Source organism: Pipistrellus hanaki, assembly GCF_964339955.1.
Source record: "Pipistrellus hanaki genome assembly, chromosome: 9".
NCBI lineage: Eukaryota > Metazoa > Chordata > Mammalia > Chiroptera > Vespertilionidae > Pipistrellus > Pipistrellus hanaki.
Genome location: NC_140511.1, coordinates 60224812 through 60241846, shown reverse-complemented (window position 1 = coordinate 60241846; position 17035 = coordinate 60224812). Strand labels below are relative to the sequence as shown.

General features: G+C 37.2%; 2 protein-coding genes across 7 annotated transcripts in view; one reads left to right on the top strand and one right to left on the bottom strand.

Moving 5' to 3' along the window:
• The window catches only part of METTL15 (methyltransferase 15, mitochondrial 12S rRNA N4-cytidine), a 148210-nt gene extending 142023 nt beyond the window's left edge, over positions 1-6187 (bottom strand). The window contains exons 1-2 of one of the 4 annotated variants that reach the window (XM_084893629.1): positions 3914-4158; positions 3374-3659 (exon numbers count right to left, since the gene is read on the bottom strand). The gene's annotated coding sequence lies outside the window, so the exon portion shown is untranslated. Of the gene's footprint in view, positions 1-3373; positions 3660-3913; positions 4159-6060 lie in introns of those variants that run through there. The other 3 variants (XM_084893628.1, XM_084893627.1, XM_084893626.1) reach the window with 3 other exon arrangements.
• A 107-nt stretch (positions 6188-6294) lies between these two features.
• KIF18A (kinesin family member 18A) overlaps positions 6295-17035 on the top strand; it is a 71883-nt gene continuing 61142 nt past the window's right edge. Inside the window, exons 1-3 of one of the 3 annotated variants that reach the window (XM_084893625.1) lie at positions 6295-6475; positions 6894-6992; positions 16246-16614. In XM_084893625.1, the coding sequence (XP_084749751.1) occupies positions 16290-16614 (325 nt within the window). In that variant the 5' untranslated portion in view covers positions 6295-6475; positions 6894-6992; positions 16246-16289. Of the gene's footprint in view, positions 6476-6884; positions 6993-16245; positions 16615-17035 lie in introns of all 3 variants that reach the window. The other 2 variants (XM_084893623.1, XM_084893624.1) reach the window with 2 other exon arrangements.

Here is a 17035-nt window from a genome sequence, read left to right as displayed (position 1 = left end):
TGAAATACTTTTCAATCTGAACTATAACTTTATAAACACTAAGCTGAGCATATTTGCCATTTCATAAACACCACTGCTTTATCAGTTCCTTGCCCTAAAAAAATAAATAAAAGTGAAAAGTTGATATATCCTTCACTTTTTCATACTTGCTCTATTTTATTCTATAATAGGTAACTCTTTAAAACACAGAAGGAATGTAAATATATTAATAGAAGATCTTTTGAAAACATTTTGCCTTTTTGCTCAACTGGTTGTAAACAACACTTTTGATGTGACATACTTCAGTAAGTAACAAATTAACACAACTCTCCAGTGAAATATGAGTCATATAAGAGAAAAACCCACACCTTTATATCGACAAAATTAGATGTGCACTAGGTGCTTAATGTTTTCTGAAAAGAAAATAAATGGATAAATTCCAGATCCTACAGAATTAACATTTTTATCAAGGTTTGTTTTAGAAAATTTCACTTCTCTGATCAACCTTACAAAAACTTTCTCAAAATACTTTAAAAAAAAAAAAAAAACCACATAAATCCCATTTAAACATGCATTCCTTCAGTTTTGCAATAGAAAATGAAGAATAATGTTGAAAAGCTAACACATGTAATGACTATAGAAGAGATGCAAATATATTTATCTCTACATATTCAATATTATGTAAATATAATATCAACAAGATATCCTTGAGGATAACATGTCAACTTTACCAAATTCATAATAGCTGTACCAGTTAATAATGCGGATTTTATAATCAAAGAAAACATAATAATTTTAAGAGAAACATCAAAAGTGCTTTATTCAAAGTAATGTCCATTACTAGATACACATTTCCCCATCTTTAGGTAATTTGTGGATACCATCCCAATAGAACTTTTCTTGTTTTGAGACAAACCATTCAGAGACCCAATTTTCCACTTCTTCGTACATTTTGAAGTCCTGCTCAGAAAGAGCATGCACCATCAATCAACAAGTGGTAATCTGAAGGAGCAAGGTCTGGTGAATATAGCGGGTGGGTTAATACTTCCCAGGCAAGATCTTTTAACATGTCTTTAACTGGTTTTGAAGTTTGGAATGGTGCATCATCATGAAGCAAAATTACTTTGCCTGTCTTCTGACACATACTGGTTGTTTCACAATCAAAGCATGGTTCAAATTGATTTTTTGTTGTCCATAGCGATCAGTATTAACTTTTTCACCTGGTTTTAGAAACTCATAATACACCACACCTTCCTGATTCCACCAAATGCGGAGCAATGTCTTCTTTCCAAAGAGATTTGGTCTTGCAGTTGACGTTGATGGTTGACCTGGATGGATCAACCCATGATTTTGTGCGTTTGGGATTCTCAAAATAAATCCACTTTTTATCACCAGTCACAATTCGATGCACAAAGGACTTCCTTTCGTGCCATTGAATCAACATTCTACTGATTACTTTTTGGTTTTCCATTTGTCTTTCATTTAGTTGATGTGGTACCCATTTTCCTTTCTTGAAAATCTTCCCCATTGCTTGTAAATTATCAGAAATTGTTTGCTGAGCAACATTTAATCTTTCTGCAAGTTGTTTTTGAGTTTGACACACATCTTCATTCAATAGTGGTTGTAATTGTTGGTCTTCAAACTTTTTTGGTTGACCTGGACGTTCTTTGTCATTCACATTGAAATCATCACTTTTAAAGCCTTTAAATCAGCATTCACAAGTATCCTGGGATGAAGCATGTTCACCATAAGCTTCCCGAAGTATTCAGCAGCACTTTTCTTCAAAATAAAGTAATGAATTAAAACTTTCCACAAATGCTCTTTTTGGTTGGCACGAAATTCGACACATTTAAGCATAAAAATATCTATGATGTTAACACCTTCAGAAAATTTGACATATGAAGTTTTGAAGCTTGCTGTCAATACAACAAAATAGCATACATATCAAATTGCATATATATCAACATATGTGTACCTCCATCTATTGAAAAAAAAAATCCGCATTATTAACTGGTCCACCTAGTACACAGAATTATGTGGCAAAGGAAATATATGGCAAAAACAAAATTTTATATATATATATAAAATGCTCATTTCCTACTATATATATATATATATATATATATATATATATATATATATATAGTAGGAAATGAGCATTTTAAATAAAACTAGATTGTTCAGCAGTAACAAATTAGCCAAATGAATAATTATGCTTTATGTTTGCTAGAAAGTGTATATAAATAAACTCAACTATCTTTTAACTTAGTATTTCTAACATTTTTTACAAAATAAAAGCGTACATTTATTAAGCACTTACTAAGTACCATAATAATTGTAATAAACACACACGTACTAAGTCATTCAATCCTTACTGCTTTTAGAGGTAGGAACTATTATTTCCATTGTAAAGACGAGGAAAACAAATAAACACTGTGTGAAAAGGTCAGATAGCTCTAGAGCACATATGTCAAACACAAGGCCCGCGGGCCAAATCCAGCCCGCCAGGCCTTGCAATGTGGCCCGCACCACGCTGTCATCACTGCACTCCGCTGTCAGTTTATGACATTGTCAGTTTATGACTGTTCAGTAAACCATTCGGCCCGCGATTTAGGCTGGATTTTAGATTTTGGCCCCTTCTCTGATTGAGTTCGACACCCCTACTCTAGAGCCATAAAGCAAGAAGTGTAACTCCAGCATTCCATCCCCAGAGCATGTAATTTTAACCTCTATGCTATAAACATAGAGACAACTGGCTCTATTTAATACACGTATGTAGCTGAAGAGCACTTTAGTTATACTGACTATGTATTGTAGTACCTCATAAATTATATTCTTTTTTTTTTATTTTAAGAAACCAATATCCTACCTATTGCTTGGTCCTACTCTACCTAGGAATATAATATACTATGGGGTACCCAACAGAGGTCATACATTATATAGGTCTAAATAGTGCAATCTGAAGTATTTAAACAATCTAAATTGTGTGTCCAGACTCTGATAATGTTTAAAACACAAAACATCAATTCCAATATAGTAATCAGAACCACCTGGGACAAAGCAAGGAGGGTAGGGGGAAAAAATGCTGCCTTTGCCAGCAATTAATTCTTTTCTTCTATATTCAATTTCTATTTACTTAACTACGTTCAAAATACAAAGCCTGAAGATTTTATTATGAAGCAATTGGCTACTACTAGTCAAATGGGTTAACGTGGAGTAAGGGCCACAATAATTTTCTTCTTTGGGTGTTCCCTTGAATACCTTGCAAGGAGGTAAACTACAAAGTTCCTTCTCTGTCCTCTGCTGCCCAATCTCCTACCAGAAACCCAAAAGTACTCCTGCAATCCTCCAGGAACCAGCCACCCTACGTGATGTAAGCAGGCAATATATGTACCCTCTGGTCACAGCAGGGAAGCAGGGGGTCAGGAAACCTAGCCCAATCCGTGGCTTCCTAAGTCACTGAACTTTCCTTTGCACCAAAGTCCGGTTTAGCTGTTGAGACCACGGAATCGGGCAGGTTACTCTTTTAACTGTCGAAGCACAAACGTGAGCGATACAACTTCCTCAGTGGGACAAACCATTGCCATCATTGCAAGTCCGTTTTCTCCGCAGAGAAAACTTTTGAGAACTTAATTCCTGAACCCGGAGACTGGCGCCGGAACTCAGAGAATGTGAACGTTCTAAAGAGAGAAAAAAAAAAAAAGGGGGGGGGGCGGGGAGGAGGAAGGGGAGAAGACATCCTTTGGCCTAAGAATTCTCCTAAGTCGACATAAAACTGTAGAAAGTTCTGAACTCAGGATGAATGAGCGGGGAGGAGGGGAAGCGGGCGGTGGGGGCAGGGGCGCTGTCTCCTTTGTCCGGGGGACCTGGGGGCCTCCAGAAGGTCCCCCCAGAAGCCGGGGGAGCTCCCGGGACTGGGCCGCCGTCTCCTCACCTGAAGAACCAAGATGTCTCAGCTGGCCTCTAACCGGGGCCACCGACTGCCACTAAGGGGAACTGAACTTGTGGCACGCCTCCGTCCCAGCCCGGGGGAAACTTGAAAAGACGGACAGACCGGGCCTGCGTCCCGCCCACAACCCGGCACCTGCGCTTTTGGTTCCGCGCTTCCAGCCCCTCTGCCCAGGGCCTTGCAGGCGCTGGAGTCTCCAAAAGGTGCTCCTTGGTGGGGAGAGGGGAGTTGGTAAATAAGACCCTAGCCATGTTAGGGTTTAGTTCACTTTTACTTTTTCTTTTTAAATGTCAGATGCAACTTTAAATCTAACTTTCCATTTTATACTTGCCTCCACTCTTCATTTTACTAGTATGTTAAATTTCTGTGTTCTAATTAAGATAGAAGTTAACTGTACACCAGTTAATGTGTCTCCTTAGCACTGTATGATTCTAAAGTTTTGGTTCTTTTCTTCTTCATTTCCATACAAAATAAGTTCGTCTCTTACGCCTTCAGTTGTAATCCCTAACGTCTTGCCAAACTAAAGAGAGCTGGCACAGTCGTGGCATTGGTTACAATGTTAAAATTGGTCTGTTTTAACTAAGTATACATTCCTTAAAAATGCGGAGCTCATCTGAATACTGCTTAATGGCAGTGTAAGGCAACATTTTAAATTAAATTAAAATAAGTACTTGGATTAGGCGTGGAAACACCTGTTAGAATGAGAAGCTAACAATGTGTGTCAAAAACGACGAAATTTAAGATATCTACTTTCTCAGTCACCAGTGACCAATGCAATTTTACAAGAAAGTGGTAAAACACCTGTTTAACTTTCTATTAAGATAGCATCTTTTTACCTTTTTTCTTTTTTTTAATAGCATCTTAATATCCCTCAATCTGGAAAGTATTTCGAGACAAATTACTCAATTCTGAATTTGATGGTTTGTACAGTTCAAACAAATTTTTCCTTTAGGGATTTCCTGAAAACTGCAGTTTTCACTTCAATAAAATAAATACTACCCACATCTCATGGGCTGTTTTGAGAATTAAATTACATAACATATGTAAAGTCAATAAAATGCCTGGGACATCAAAGATAAAGAACTGTAGAGTGAGGTGTATATGTGAATTTTTAAAAAATATTTGTTAGTTTTATTATTAAACTCAGCATCCCTCACACACACACACTATTGCATTTGCTAATATATATGTAATGCAGCCAGTAATTTATAACCTTATTGATGCTCTATCCTCTATTCAAAATCAATCATATAACATACATGTATCATATACAATGCACAGTACTTCTGATTTTCTTCCATAAGAAGTAAGTGTCCATTTTATAAGGGTTTTTCAGACACTGTTTTACTTATAAAACTCTGCAGTAGTGTTGTGCCATCCCACTTATATGGTGATATTGAATCACCAAAATATAAGCTCCAAGAGGGTAGGGATATTGACACAACTGTACACTATTATGCTCCTAAAATCTACAATCAACAATTGCTCAATAAACAGATACAATAATGGTAATAATGTAAAAAACAGCAATGGAATTAAGATCATACTATTAAAAATTTCCTGGCGACAAATTATCTTAGCAAACATATTTCGCATTTTATCCTGGCATTTTTTTTTTCCTTTTAAAGTGTACGTTCTGAAATCATACATAAAACCTAGTGATTAAAAAAAAAGCCCACAGCTTCCAATAATGAATAGGCCAATAAATTTAAACGAATTTATTTTGAAATGCCATCATTAGAAATGTAAAAAACAGTCAAACACTCAATGGATTCACAGTCAGCACCAAAGAAAGTAGGCCTGGCAGTCCAGAAAGATAAAGCCTATTAGGGCCTCAAACCTAAAGTCCTGGACTTTTAATTAATTGAGGCTTATTGATCACTGTTCGGTCCAAGAGAGGCCTGGGACCTGTGCCTTTGGAGGCCTCGCTGGTCAATGGAGAAAAGGAGAAAACAAACACCCAGAATCTATTCATCCACACCCAACAGACTCTGCCTCTCCCTCTAGCAGAGGACATGCATACATCCACCCAGGCCCACCCCCTTCTCACATACACCCTGCACCCCTGGACACCGCATGGCGCCCAGGCCTCCTAAAGCAGCCTCTTGAGACTCCCAGGTGGCTCATCCCACCTGCGGCTCCGGCCTAGCCCCGCCCACCTCGGCCACGGCCTCCGGAAACAGCCGCCGCGTGCGTTGCCAAGGAGACCCGAGTCAAGGCCGCTTCCGCTGAGTCGCGCGGCGGAGACTTTCGGGGCCGGGCCGCAGCGCGCCGCTTCTGCGCGCCGCGGCAACGTCCGACGTGATGACGTCACGAAGGCGGCAGCCAATGAGACGGGGCGCTGGGGAAGCTGGCTTGGGTTTGAATCTTCTGGTTGAGTTTGAGCCGCCGGGAGGCTGCTATGGAAGCGGAGAGCCGCGGTGTCCTCTTTTGGGCCTGATGCAAGGGGAGAGGAAGCCCAGGGGAAGCGGTTCTCGGGAAGCCGTCTTGGATGACCTGTCTGGCTGGAAGCGGAAGGGTCCCGCCGCCTCACACGTGGAAGAGCAGGTGGGCTGGTTTAGGAACAAGCAGGAAAGCGTTGAATGGAGGGTGGGGGTGAGGGTTTGGGTGAGGGTGGAGGTGGTTAGGATCCCCGGGGAGAAAGCTAAAGGGAGAGGAAACTGGAGAACCCCCAAGCGCCTGGCTCTGTGTGATCTGAAGCCCACCACTGCTCCGCAGGAAGGGAGGAAGGGCTGGGATCCCCTTCGGAGGAAGTGGAAGTTTTAAAGGGCACCCTGGCCCCTTTCCCAGGCTTCGGCAGAGCACTTTCTGCCCAGCACTTGATCATGTAAAGTGACCTCCGCACCCCAAATTCAGAGTGTTTTGGTCCAGACACAGATGTATCAGTGACTGGGCATCACTGTCAAATGAGGCACCCTGGTTCACCAATTTATAAACTTTTTTTCCCCCCCGTGAGGTTCTGCAGTTAGACTGGCAGAAGTCAATGGAGAACCTGCCTTCAAGGCCTGAGCGTCAAGATTAGACCTGCCAGCACTGCCTTACGGATTGCTGAGGATCAGAGGAGGTATGCAAGAAATCAGACTGCTTGGCAAGTTGCAAATGAAAGGGACATGAAGCTGGGAGAATCGGTCCTTCTAACGTCTGTTCTTAGTTTCTGCAAGACTCCTGTAGGCACTCGGGTACACAGAGGTCAAAGCTGACCGCCGCTTATGAGATTTAACCAGTCACGAATAATTTTGCTGCATAATACGTAATTTAGGTTAACTATTAACAGTCAGGTAGAATGTGTTGGGCATTCTACAGGTTTTAGTTGGTCGTGTTATTCCACCACCTTGAGTTTTGGAAGGTATAAATGAACTTTGGTGCTAGAGAATATGAGATTCAAAGACTACCTATGGCTTGTTATTTAAGTTTCTGTTATTTTGTAATAATTGTATTTCAGTACAAAGATTATTTGCCTTTAACTGTAGTGGTTAATGTCTCTTCTGTTGTTGAGCAAGTACTTAAAAGTGCATGAAATTTTCATTTTTAAAAAGTGCTTCTTGTCCCACTAAAAATATACCCTGAGTCGATAAAGGTACACATAAAATTGCTTTTATGCCATCAACTCTATAAAAACTAGGAGGGAAAAAATAGCCCAGATGTCAGTGCCATCCTTCCCTGCGTGTGAAATTCGTTCCTTGATGTTTGTAAGTTAGTAGAAGCAAAGGTTCTAACAGTAAAGTTATTTCCAAAAAAAGTTGCCTAGAGACAATAAATGATAGTGTGGAGGATAATTCCTGGTCCTAAAAACAGTTTGTTGGATCTGAATCTAATCAGATTTGAGTTTGTATTTAACTCTATCACTCCACATTCAAGATGATTTGTGCAACATTTCTGTTTCGTTGTTTGAAAGCATTCTGTTCTGATTCCAGGTCAGAGCATTAACTTTGGAGTTGGACGTGGATCCACATTCTGACTCCTCTCTTACTAGCTATGTCAGCTTGGCAGAATTAGTTATTCTAAAACTAGGTCTCTGGTTTTTATAAAATGGAGACAATAATAGAATCTACCTTATATATGATTATTTTAAGGATGGAATGAGATAGGGAATGTCAAATGTTTACCATAATGCCTGGCATATAGAGTGTTTTCAAATGATGGTCATTGTTGTTTATGATTATTGAATATAATGGTATATTTGGAGAGAATAGAAACTGTGATAATCAAACATAAACTTTGTTTTAAACTTCTGTAAGAAAGTTTCTGAGTACTATGTATTGTTACCAGGAAGAATGGCAATTAAATTCTTTGAGTTTCAGATTTAGTTAGTATGTGTTCAAAGCCCTTGTCTTGTGCTTCCAATAGTGTGACTTTAGCCACTTAACACAATTTCTCCCTAACTGGTTTTTTTCCTGTATAAGATTGGTATGTTAATGATACACCTATATCATAGGATTGTTGTAGGGATTAAATGAGGAGCATGCAAATTGCTTAGAATGTCTGTCTGTAAAATAAGAGCTCAATAGAAAGTATTTCATAAATAAAACTTGTTATCAAATGATAGTTGTCTTTGAGGTAAATTTAATAATTTTTGTTTTGTTTTTGAAATTTTGCATTTAAAATTCAAACAGCAAAAAAAAGAATATAAAGTAGAAAGCAAACCTGCCTGTCACCCAGACTTTTATATTTCCTCACCATGGGAGAACTGGCATTATCAATTTCTGTGTTCTCTCCCTCAGAGTCCATGCACAAATAGTATGTATCTTTTAAACATACAAATAATTGTGTGCTGAGTCCACTATTCTGCACTTGTTTTTTGGCACATGCATCATTAAAAAACTGCATTAGTTTATCATTTATTCAATAAGTGTGTATTGAATCCTAAATATTTGACAAGCCCTGTTCTAGGTTCTGGGGTACAGAGGAAGACCATACTCTCACGGTGCTGACACTCTAGAGGGGAAACAATAAGTATTTAACCAAATCATACATATATTTTCCAGATAGTCTGGATGCTAAGAAGATAAATAAAGCAGGTAAGAGATTGATGAGGCAAGGGCAGAAATTCTATTTTGAATGGATCTTTAGGGAAAGCTTCTGTGAAGTGCCATTTGAATAGAGAGAGATCTAAATGATGAACTGAGGGATTAAGATTTGCAAATATGCGAAGGTAGAGCCGTGAAGGCAATGAGGACATGATAAGACTGGAATATTTTAGGGACACTAAGAACAGTGTGATTGAAGCATAATAACCAAGGAAAAGAACATTTGAAGAAATGGCTGAAGTAGACAGGTGTAGAGCCTATAGGACATGCTAAAGAGTACATTTTATTCTTATGTTGGGAAGTCATTGAAGAATTTAGAGCAGGGGGAATGGCATAAGATTCATAAAATCATCTTACTGCTTTTGAAGAAGGCATCAGTATATACAATCAATGAACTAAAAATATATTGTTTATTTACGTATAATTGGGGGTGAATCTTTTAACTTAACTGGCTTATATTTTACGTAGAGTGAATGATAGTTAGATAAAGTTAATGATTGCCTGCTCAACCCAGTTTATATTATCTTGAAATTATTGAAGAGAATTAGGCTTTAAATTCATTAAATATAGCAGAGCAATGAGCTGTTCCATGTAAGTGAAACTCCCAGAAAATTGAATGTTATCCTTGTTAAGTGACATTTTAAGCTCTCTCACTGATTAGCATGAAACATCATCTCATTTTCCTGATTTTGTATGAAAAGAAATTGGGCACATTGTTTTTTAATTTGTGCCTCAGGGTCCTCGTTGAAATTACCTGTTATTGCATATCATTGTACTCTACTGTAATATGTTCATTCTGTTAGAGAAGTCCATTGTATGTTTGTCTCTCCTCTAAGGTAAATTGCTTTCTTAGATTCTGTGTCTATTTATTAATCAAATATTTGAGAACTTACTATGTACTAGGTTTAATACAAGAAGTTAGGGATATAAAGGTTAAACTACAGCTTCATTAGCTGTTATATCTTGTCATATGCAATAATTATAAAATTTTAGAGCTAGAAAAAGGACCTTAGTTATCATATAGTGCAACCTTATCATTTTTATAGATTGGCAACAAAAAGCCCCTTCATTAGCTTCTTTGTTACTCTTTCTTTTATATTCTATTCTCTCTAAACTAGACAGATACCTTTCTTCTATATGAACAAGGTGTTCGAAGTGTTTCTCCTTAATGTTTTAGTTCCAACAATGAAATCTCATCAGCTTGCTCTTTTTTTATTCTATTCAATCAATACTACTTAGTAAATATGACAAAATTGAACTGTCATTTGAAAAGTATTTTGGAATCAACACATTATTGACACATAACAATATTTAGTCTTTCCTTTTGCCAATTAGTCAACATGGTTAAGGAATTTGCTTTCCAGGTGCCTTTTTCAGAATCAACTAGATGTTCACTTCTTAGCCATGTTAGAATAGAAAGCAAGCATCATGTATAACTATAAGAACAACTTCTTCAATCTCTGAAGACATCAGTATATTTAAACATAGACAAACTTTTATGTTTTGGTGATTTTGTTGATTTTAGGTTGTTAATTTCTTCTAACTTGTTAAGTGACATTTTAAGCTCTCTCACTAATTAGAAACATTAAGGTATTTTTTCTTATGAAAATTATATTCACTCATTTGTTTTCACAAAGTAGAATAAATATGATACTTTAAAAATTAAGATGATGTCTTTCTTAAAGACTATAGCAAGTATAAAACAAGTTTGCATTTGCCATAGTACTTCTTAAAGTATCCTTTAGGTAATTGTCAAAATTTCTCCTTGCAATGTTACTTGAATAAGCTCGGTTGCTTTCTAAAATATCTTCAATAATTCTTACTTAAATTTTTCATCAAATCTAAGTTATAACCTTGCATTTAAGATCTTCTCAATCTGACCCCACCTTAATCCAGTTTTATCTTTGAATGCAATTTTCTCCCTTCTCTTTCGCTGCATCAGTACTGAGCAAAGGTAAATTGAGCATTTCTTTAGATGCTGTAGAAAAAGTTACAATTACCTAAAATTAAACTAGAAGAAACAAGATTTAAGCAAATTGACCATGCAGCCAATTGTGTCCATTGCACAAGAGCTTATGTTTTCTGCCATAAGCTCTTGAACCTGCTGCCTGAAATATTTTTTCTATAGGCACTTACTTTCTCAATCATTATTCAGTTTCGGTAAAGTCACCCACTAGATAAGCTTTTTTCAAACTGCCCTATCCTAAAATAGGAGCCCACACATACGTTCCTGACCCTCTTTACCATAGGACTCAGAGCAATGCCTAGCACATAGAAGGCATTCAATAAATATTTACTGAATGCATAATTAGTTTTCCTTCTTGAAATTTTTTTTAACCTAGTTAATAATTATCCATCCTTCAGCTCTCAACTCATCACTTCCTCTAGGAAGCTTTCTAATTATATCAGTACCCCATTATAGTCTTACATAGCATTTTTCACTTTTACTTTAAAACACTTGTCACAGTTAAAGCTTTACCTTTTGTGTCACTATTTTGTTAATATCTGTTTCCCCCACTGCACTGTATATTATAATAATATTAGAGGCCTGGTGCACAAAATTTGTGCATGGTGGCAGGGCACGAGGCCCTCAGCTTGCCTTGCCCATTCTCACAATCCGGGACTACTGGCTCCTAACTGCTCACCTGCCTGCCTGCCCAATTGCCCCTAACCGCCTCTGCCTCTGCCCCCGCTGCAGCGGCTTCATCTGGAATGACATACGGAAGGTCGTTTGGCTGTCTGGTCTAACATATTATGCTTTTATTGTTATAGATATAGATTGTTAATAGCAAATATTTGTAGTGGTATACTCTGTGTCAGACATTAAGTGCTTAATCCTCAACAACTCTGTGAAGTAGATAATACTATTAATCCCACATTAGTGGCAAACATTTGTAGTCTATACTTTGTGTAGGCTTTACTCTTAAGTGCTTAATCCTCACAACAATTCTATGAAGTTGGTATTATTATTAGTCCCATTTTACAGATAAGGAAACTGAGCCATAAGGCATTTATTAACTTGCCCACAATTAGGGCCAGTAAGTAGTAGAGCTGGAATTTTAAACTAGTCTGTTTGGCTCCAACTTCTAAAAATTAACTTATTTTAATTAATTTAGTTAATTAGCAAGATTTACCTTCCATCTTTGAGGTTCTAAGGTCTGTTTTGAAATAATCACCTAATGTCTTATATGCTTAGTTAACCATTTCATATATTACATATTATTTGTTATTTTTAAAAAGTTTATCACTTAAAGTCAAAGCATTGTTGAATACTTTTAAAAGATTTAGAAATGTGTATGGAGGTTAGTTTTTGGTATCATAAGAATTGTGGGATTCTAGCCCTTAACAGGTAGAGGTAGAGATGCTAAACATCCTCTAAATACATGGGGCAGTTCCAAAGAAGGAAGAATTATCCTACCCAAAGTGCCAGTCATAAGCCTATTGGGAAACATTAAAAAGATGGACCAGTCAGTATCTTTGGGAACAAGAGGCATGAGTGGGGACAGAGAGTGAAGAGAACTGACATTTATTGAATGCCTTAATAACCTGTTTTGTCCTTTAACCTTTATAACAGTATTATGACGTATTCTCTCTTTTACACAAATGAGAAACCTGAAACTCAGTGAGTTTAAGTAACTTGACCAAGGTCATAGAAGTGAGCTATAGGTGCTTTGTGGGACTTGGCGAGACAGAAGGAGCAGGGTAGTAATTCACTTGGGACCTGACTGTTAGAATCCAAATGACCATCTTTCGTCTTCAGCATTCTATTTTTGGAGAAGGACAAGAGTCCTAAAAAGGAAGTGCTGTGTCCACTGTCTTCTGCTTTTACATTGCTTTTGGTCTTATTTGAATACTTTCCAAAAGTATATGGTTTTATGACATATTTTAGCTATCTCATTGCTGTTATTTTTCCATTTAAAAAAAAAAACAAAACACGGATGAAATTTCTTCTTTTAACCCTTCTTCACTCTCCACCCACACCATTTCTTTGCTCACTTTTGCAATAGTAGTTTCTTGATTCACTCAGAATCTTCTCCCATTCAGTCTTTTGTCCCACCATTCCCCCAAAAACATTCTTCTCATTGGCCTCTGTTTTTCTAAATTCCATGGTTACTTCTTATACTAGAGGCCTGGTGCACCAAATTCGTGCAAGGGTATGGTCCCTGGGCCTGGCCAGCAAGCCAAGTGCAAATTTCTGGCGTGGAAGGGCAAGTCCTGGGCCCCTGGGCTTCCATGCACCCCCCTCCACCTGAGTCATCAGCCCCCGCCCAGCTCTCTCAGTACCTGGGAGCTGGGCTTCTGCCCCAACCCTCCATCACTGTTGATCACTGTCTGCAGCGTGATCAGCTGGGCAGTTGGGCCTGCTCACACCCTCCTTGGCGTGGCGCTGCCTGCTCACTTGCTCCACCATCTGCCAGCACCATGTTGCCGACATCTGCCATGTTTTGCACTGCACCCTGGTGGTTAGTGTATATCATAGCGAGCGAGCTGTTGAACTCCTGGTTGAGGGGACAATTTACATATTAGGCTTTTATTATATAGGATTGAACATATTAGCAGTATTTAACATAATGGATCATTCCTTCCTCCTTGATTTAAAGGTCTCTCCCAAATCTTAATGCCATTTGAAGCTTTAAAAACGTCTAAAAGTGTCAAATGGCATTAAGAGTCAGAGGACAGCTTTACTTACTTAATTTGGCTTCCAATTGCATCAACATTTCTACCTATTAGCATTTTCAGATTTAAAATATCTTGAACTGAACTTCTGCTCCAAAACCTGCTCTACCCTCCATTATTATCATCTCAGTTAATGGCTATTCCATTTATTCCCAACACCATGGCCAAGAACTTTGGAGTTATTCTTGAATCCTGTTTTCTTCCCATACCCAACATCTGTCAGGGAATTCTATTGTCTTGACCTATAGAATACATCCAGAACCTGAACATCACCCTGTTCTGAGTTGACAACATCATCTCTTGTCTATATTACTACAATGACCTAGCTAATCTCTATTTCCTATAGTATTTTATCTCCACAGCGGGGAGAGTGATTAGATTATGTCACAATGCCAACAAATGGCCTGTATGTGTGAAACCATAATAAATCTGTTTACCTGAAATATATTAGTCAGATCCTGCCTTCACACTTGTATATGGTTTTAAACACTTCAGCTAAACCATGTACAATCATTGGGAAGCTACCCAGAAATCTAGCTTTGATTTTTTTTTTTTCACAAGGACTCCAGCACTATTTTAGTTTGGGTCATGGGAATGAACAGGGAAGGATCTCTCAGAATTATATCAAGGTAATGAAGGAAGAGCCTTGGCTTGTGAGGTATTTTTAGTAAATGTGATCTTGGCTGCAAGCTTCTGGGCAGTGGGAATTGAAACAACTAGGTTGGTCTCTACCTGTGTCTCAGAGACCCATTGTGTTAAAAATAATTCCAAGGATGTATTAATTAGCAAGCCCAGATATGATGGTGATGGAGATGGTGCATAACCATGGTTTATTCAGGGATCCTAGCTCTGAATATAGATCCTGCTCTATAATGATGTGAATTTAGGGTACATTAATGATAGCATGAATAAAAGTTATGTTCTGGCTACATGACTGCCTCACAATAATAAGAATAAAGAAAAACTAACAAAGCTCAATAATGTGGGAGCCTCCATAATCCAGAAAATGATCTTAAAGTTAAGACCAAGAAAAGCCTTTTAGCATTCACTAATTTGTTCATCAAATACAGAGTGTCTATCATGTAACAGGCATTGTTTTATGCTCTTGGAACACATAATATGCAAAACATTTTTTTAAATGCATGCTAATAAAGTGCTTCTAGTTTAACTGGAAGAGGAAAAAATAACACATAAATACATTTTAAAAAACATACACAGTCTACTAGGAGATACTAAGTGCTTTGGAAAAAAATAAAGCAGGATAAGAGTGATTAGGGAGTGGGTTGGCAATTTTAATGAAGTTAGGAGAGCAGCAATAGAGCAAGGACTTAAAAGAAGTGAAAGAATTAGTTATGTACTTGGCAAAAGAGAGAATGAATAGGAAAATCCTATTCCAGTGCTTGATGTGTTAGCTGGCATAGAGTGAGCAATAAAGGTGAAAAATGTAGGTCATTAATGAACTTAATTTGTACTCTGAATAAGATGAAGAACTATTGGAAGATTTTGAACCAGGGAGTTAGATAAACAAACAAACAAATGTGTACATACATGCACAAACATACACTTGACCATTGAACAAAGCAGAGGTTTGGAGCAGTATCTTCTTCCCCTCTCCCACCCCATACCTTTCAAAATTTGCATGTAACTTTTTTCCTTTTTAAAATTAAATTTATTGGGGTAACTTGGTAAATAAGTTTATATAGGCTTCAAGTGTACAATTCTGAGACACATGATCCTTATATTGCATTGTGTGCCCACCTCCCAAAGTCAAATCTGTCACTATAAATTTGACCCCCTTTACCTTTTATTTTACCCAGCCCACTGCCGTCCCTCTAGTAACCACCATATTGTTGTCTGTGAGTTTTTCTTGTTTGTTCATTGGTTGCTTTCAGTTTTATGTTCCATATACTAGTGGAGTCACATGGTTCCTAACTTCTGTCTGACTTATTTTGCACGTAACTTTTGACTTTCCCAAAACTTTACTAATAGACCACTGTTGACTAGAAGTCTTACCAATAATATAAATGGTAAATTAACACATATTTTTATATACATCATGTACTATATTCTTAAAGTAAGATAAAAAATGTTATTAAGAAAATCATAAGGAAGAGAAAATGCATTTACAGTATTTATTTTAAAACAAACAAACAAAAAAAAAAAAACAGCCGAAACCGGTTTGGCTCAGTGGTAGAGCGTCGGTCTGCGAACTGAAAGGTCCCAGGTTCGATTCTGGTCAAGGGCATGTACATTGGTTGCAGGCACGTCTCCGGTAGGGGGTGTGCAAGAGGCAGCTGGTCGATGTTTCTCTCTCATCGATATTTCTAGCTCTCTATCCCTCTCTCCTACTCTCTGTAAAAAATCAATAAAATATATTAAAAAATAATAATAATAATAATAGAAAAAATAAAAATAAAATAAAAAACCACAAAGAAGTAAACCCATGTTGTTCAACAGGCAACTCTATATTATATATATATATATATATTTCCAATAACATTTACCAGGTGAGTGGAACAGAATTAATATCTATTTTCAATGAATACTACATGCCAGTCATTTTGCAGGCATGTAGAACTAATATTAATGCTTTATTTTTCTTTTTAATTTTAGATATTTAGGTGTTCATATAAATAAAGGAATCAAGATAACCAAGCATGTCTGTCACAGAGGAAGACCTGTGTCACCACATGAAAGTAGTTGTTCGTGTGCGTCCTGAGAACACAAAGGAAAAGGCAACTGGATTCCATAAAGTGGCCCATGTTGTGGATAAGCATATTCTAGTTTTTGATCCCAAACAACAAGAAATCAGTTTTTTCCGTGGAAAGAAATCTGGAAATCGAGATATTACAAAGAAACAAAATAAGGATCTTAAGTTTGTATTTGATGCTGTTTTTGATGAAACTTCAACTCAATTAGAAGTTTTTGAACACACTACTAAGCCAATTCTTCGGAGTTTTTTGAATGGGTATAATTGCACAGGTAATTACTTCAGTTGGGGTTTAATTTTTTTGTCTGATTTTAGTTTTTATGTTAGAAGAAATATCTACTTGGTTTTTTCTTCTTAAATATCAATTTTAAGGTGCATGTTTGCTAAAATTATTGAATTCAGTAGACTTTCATTGTAAATGCAAACTTTATTTGAAATTTAGTATATGTAACATATAATTTGTGAAACTTTCTCTTTCACGGTCTTGCTATCGTCCCTATAGACAATCAGCCTTTCAATTTGTTATTTAACCACACACGTATAATTTATGCCAGATTTCTCACAGTTTGTGTTTATAATATATTGTTCTACTGCTTACCCTTATAACTATCTATCCCTGTGGACTAGTCAGACATTTTTTGAACACTTGGCATTTTCTTTATAGCTCCTTTTTTTTTTTTTTTTTTTTTACAC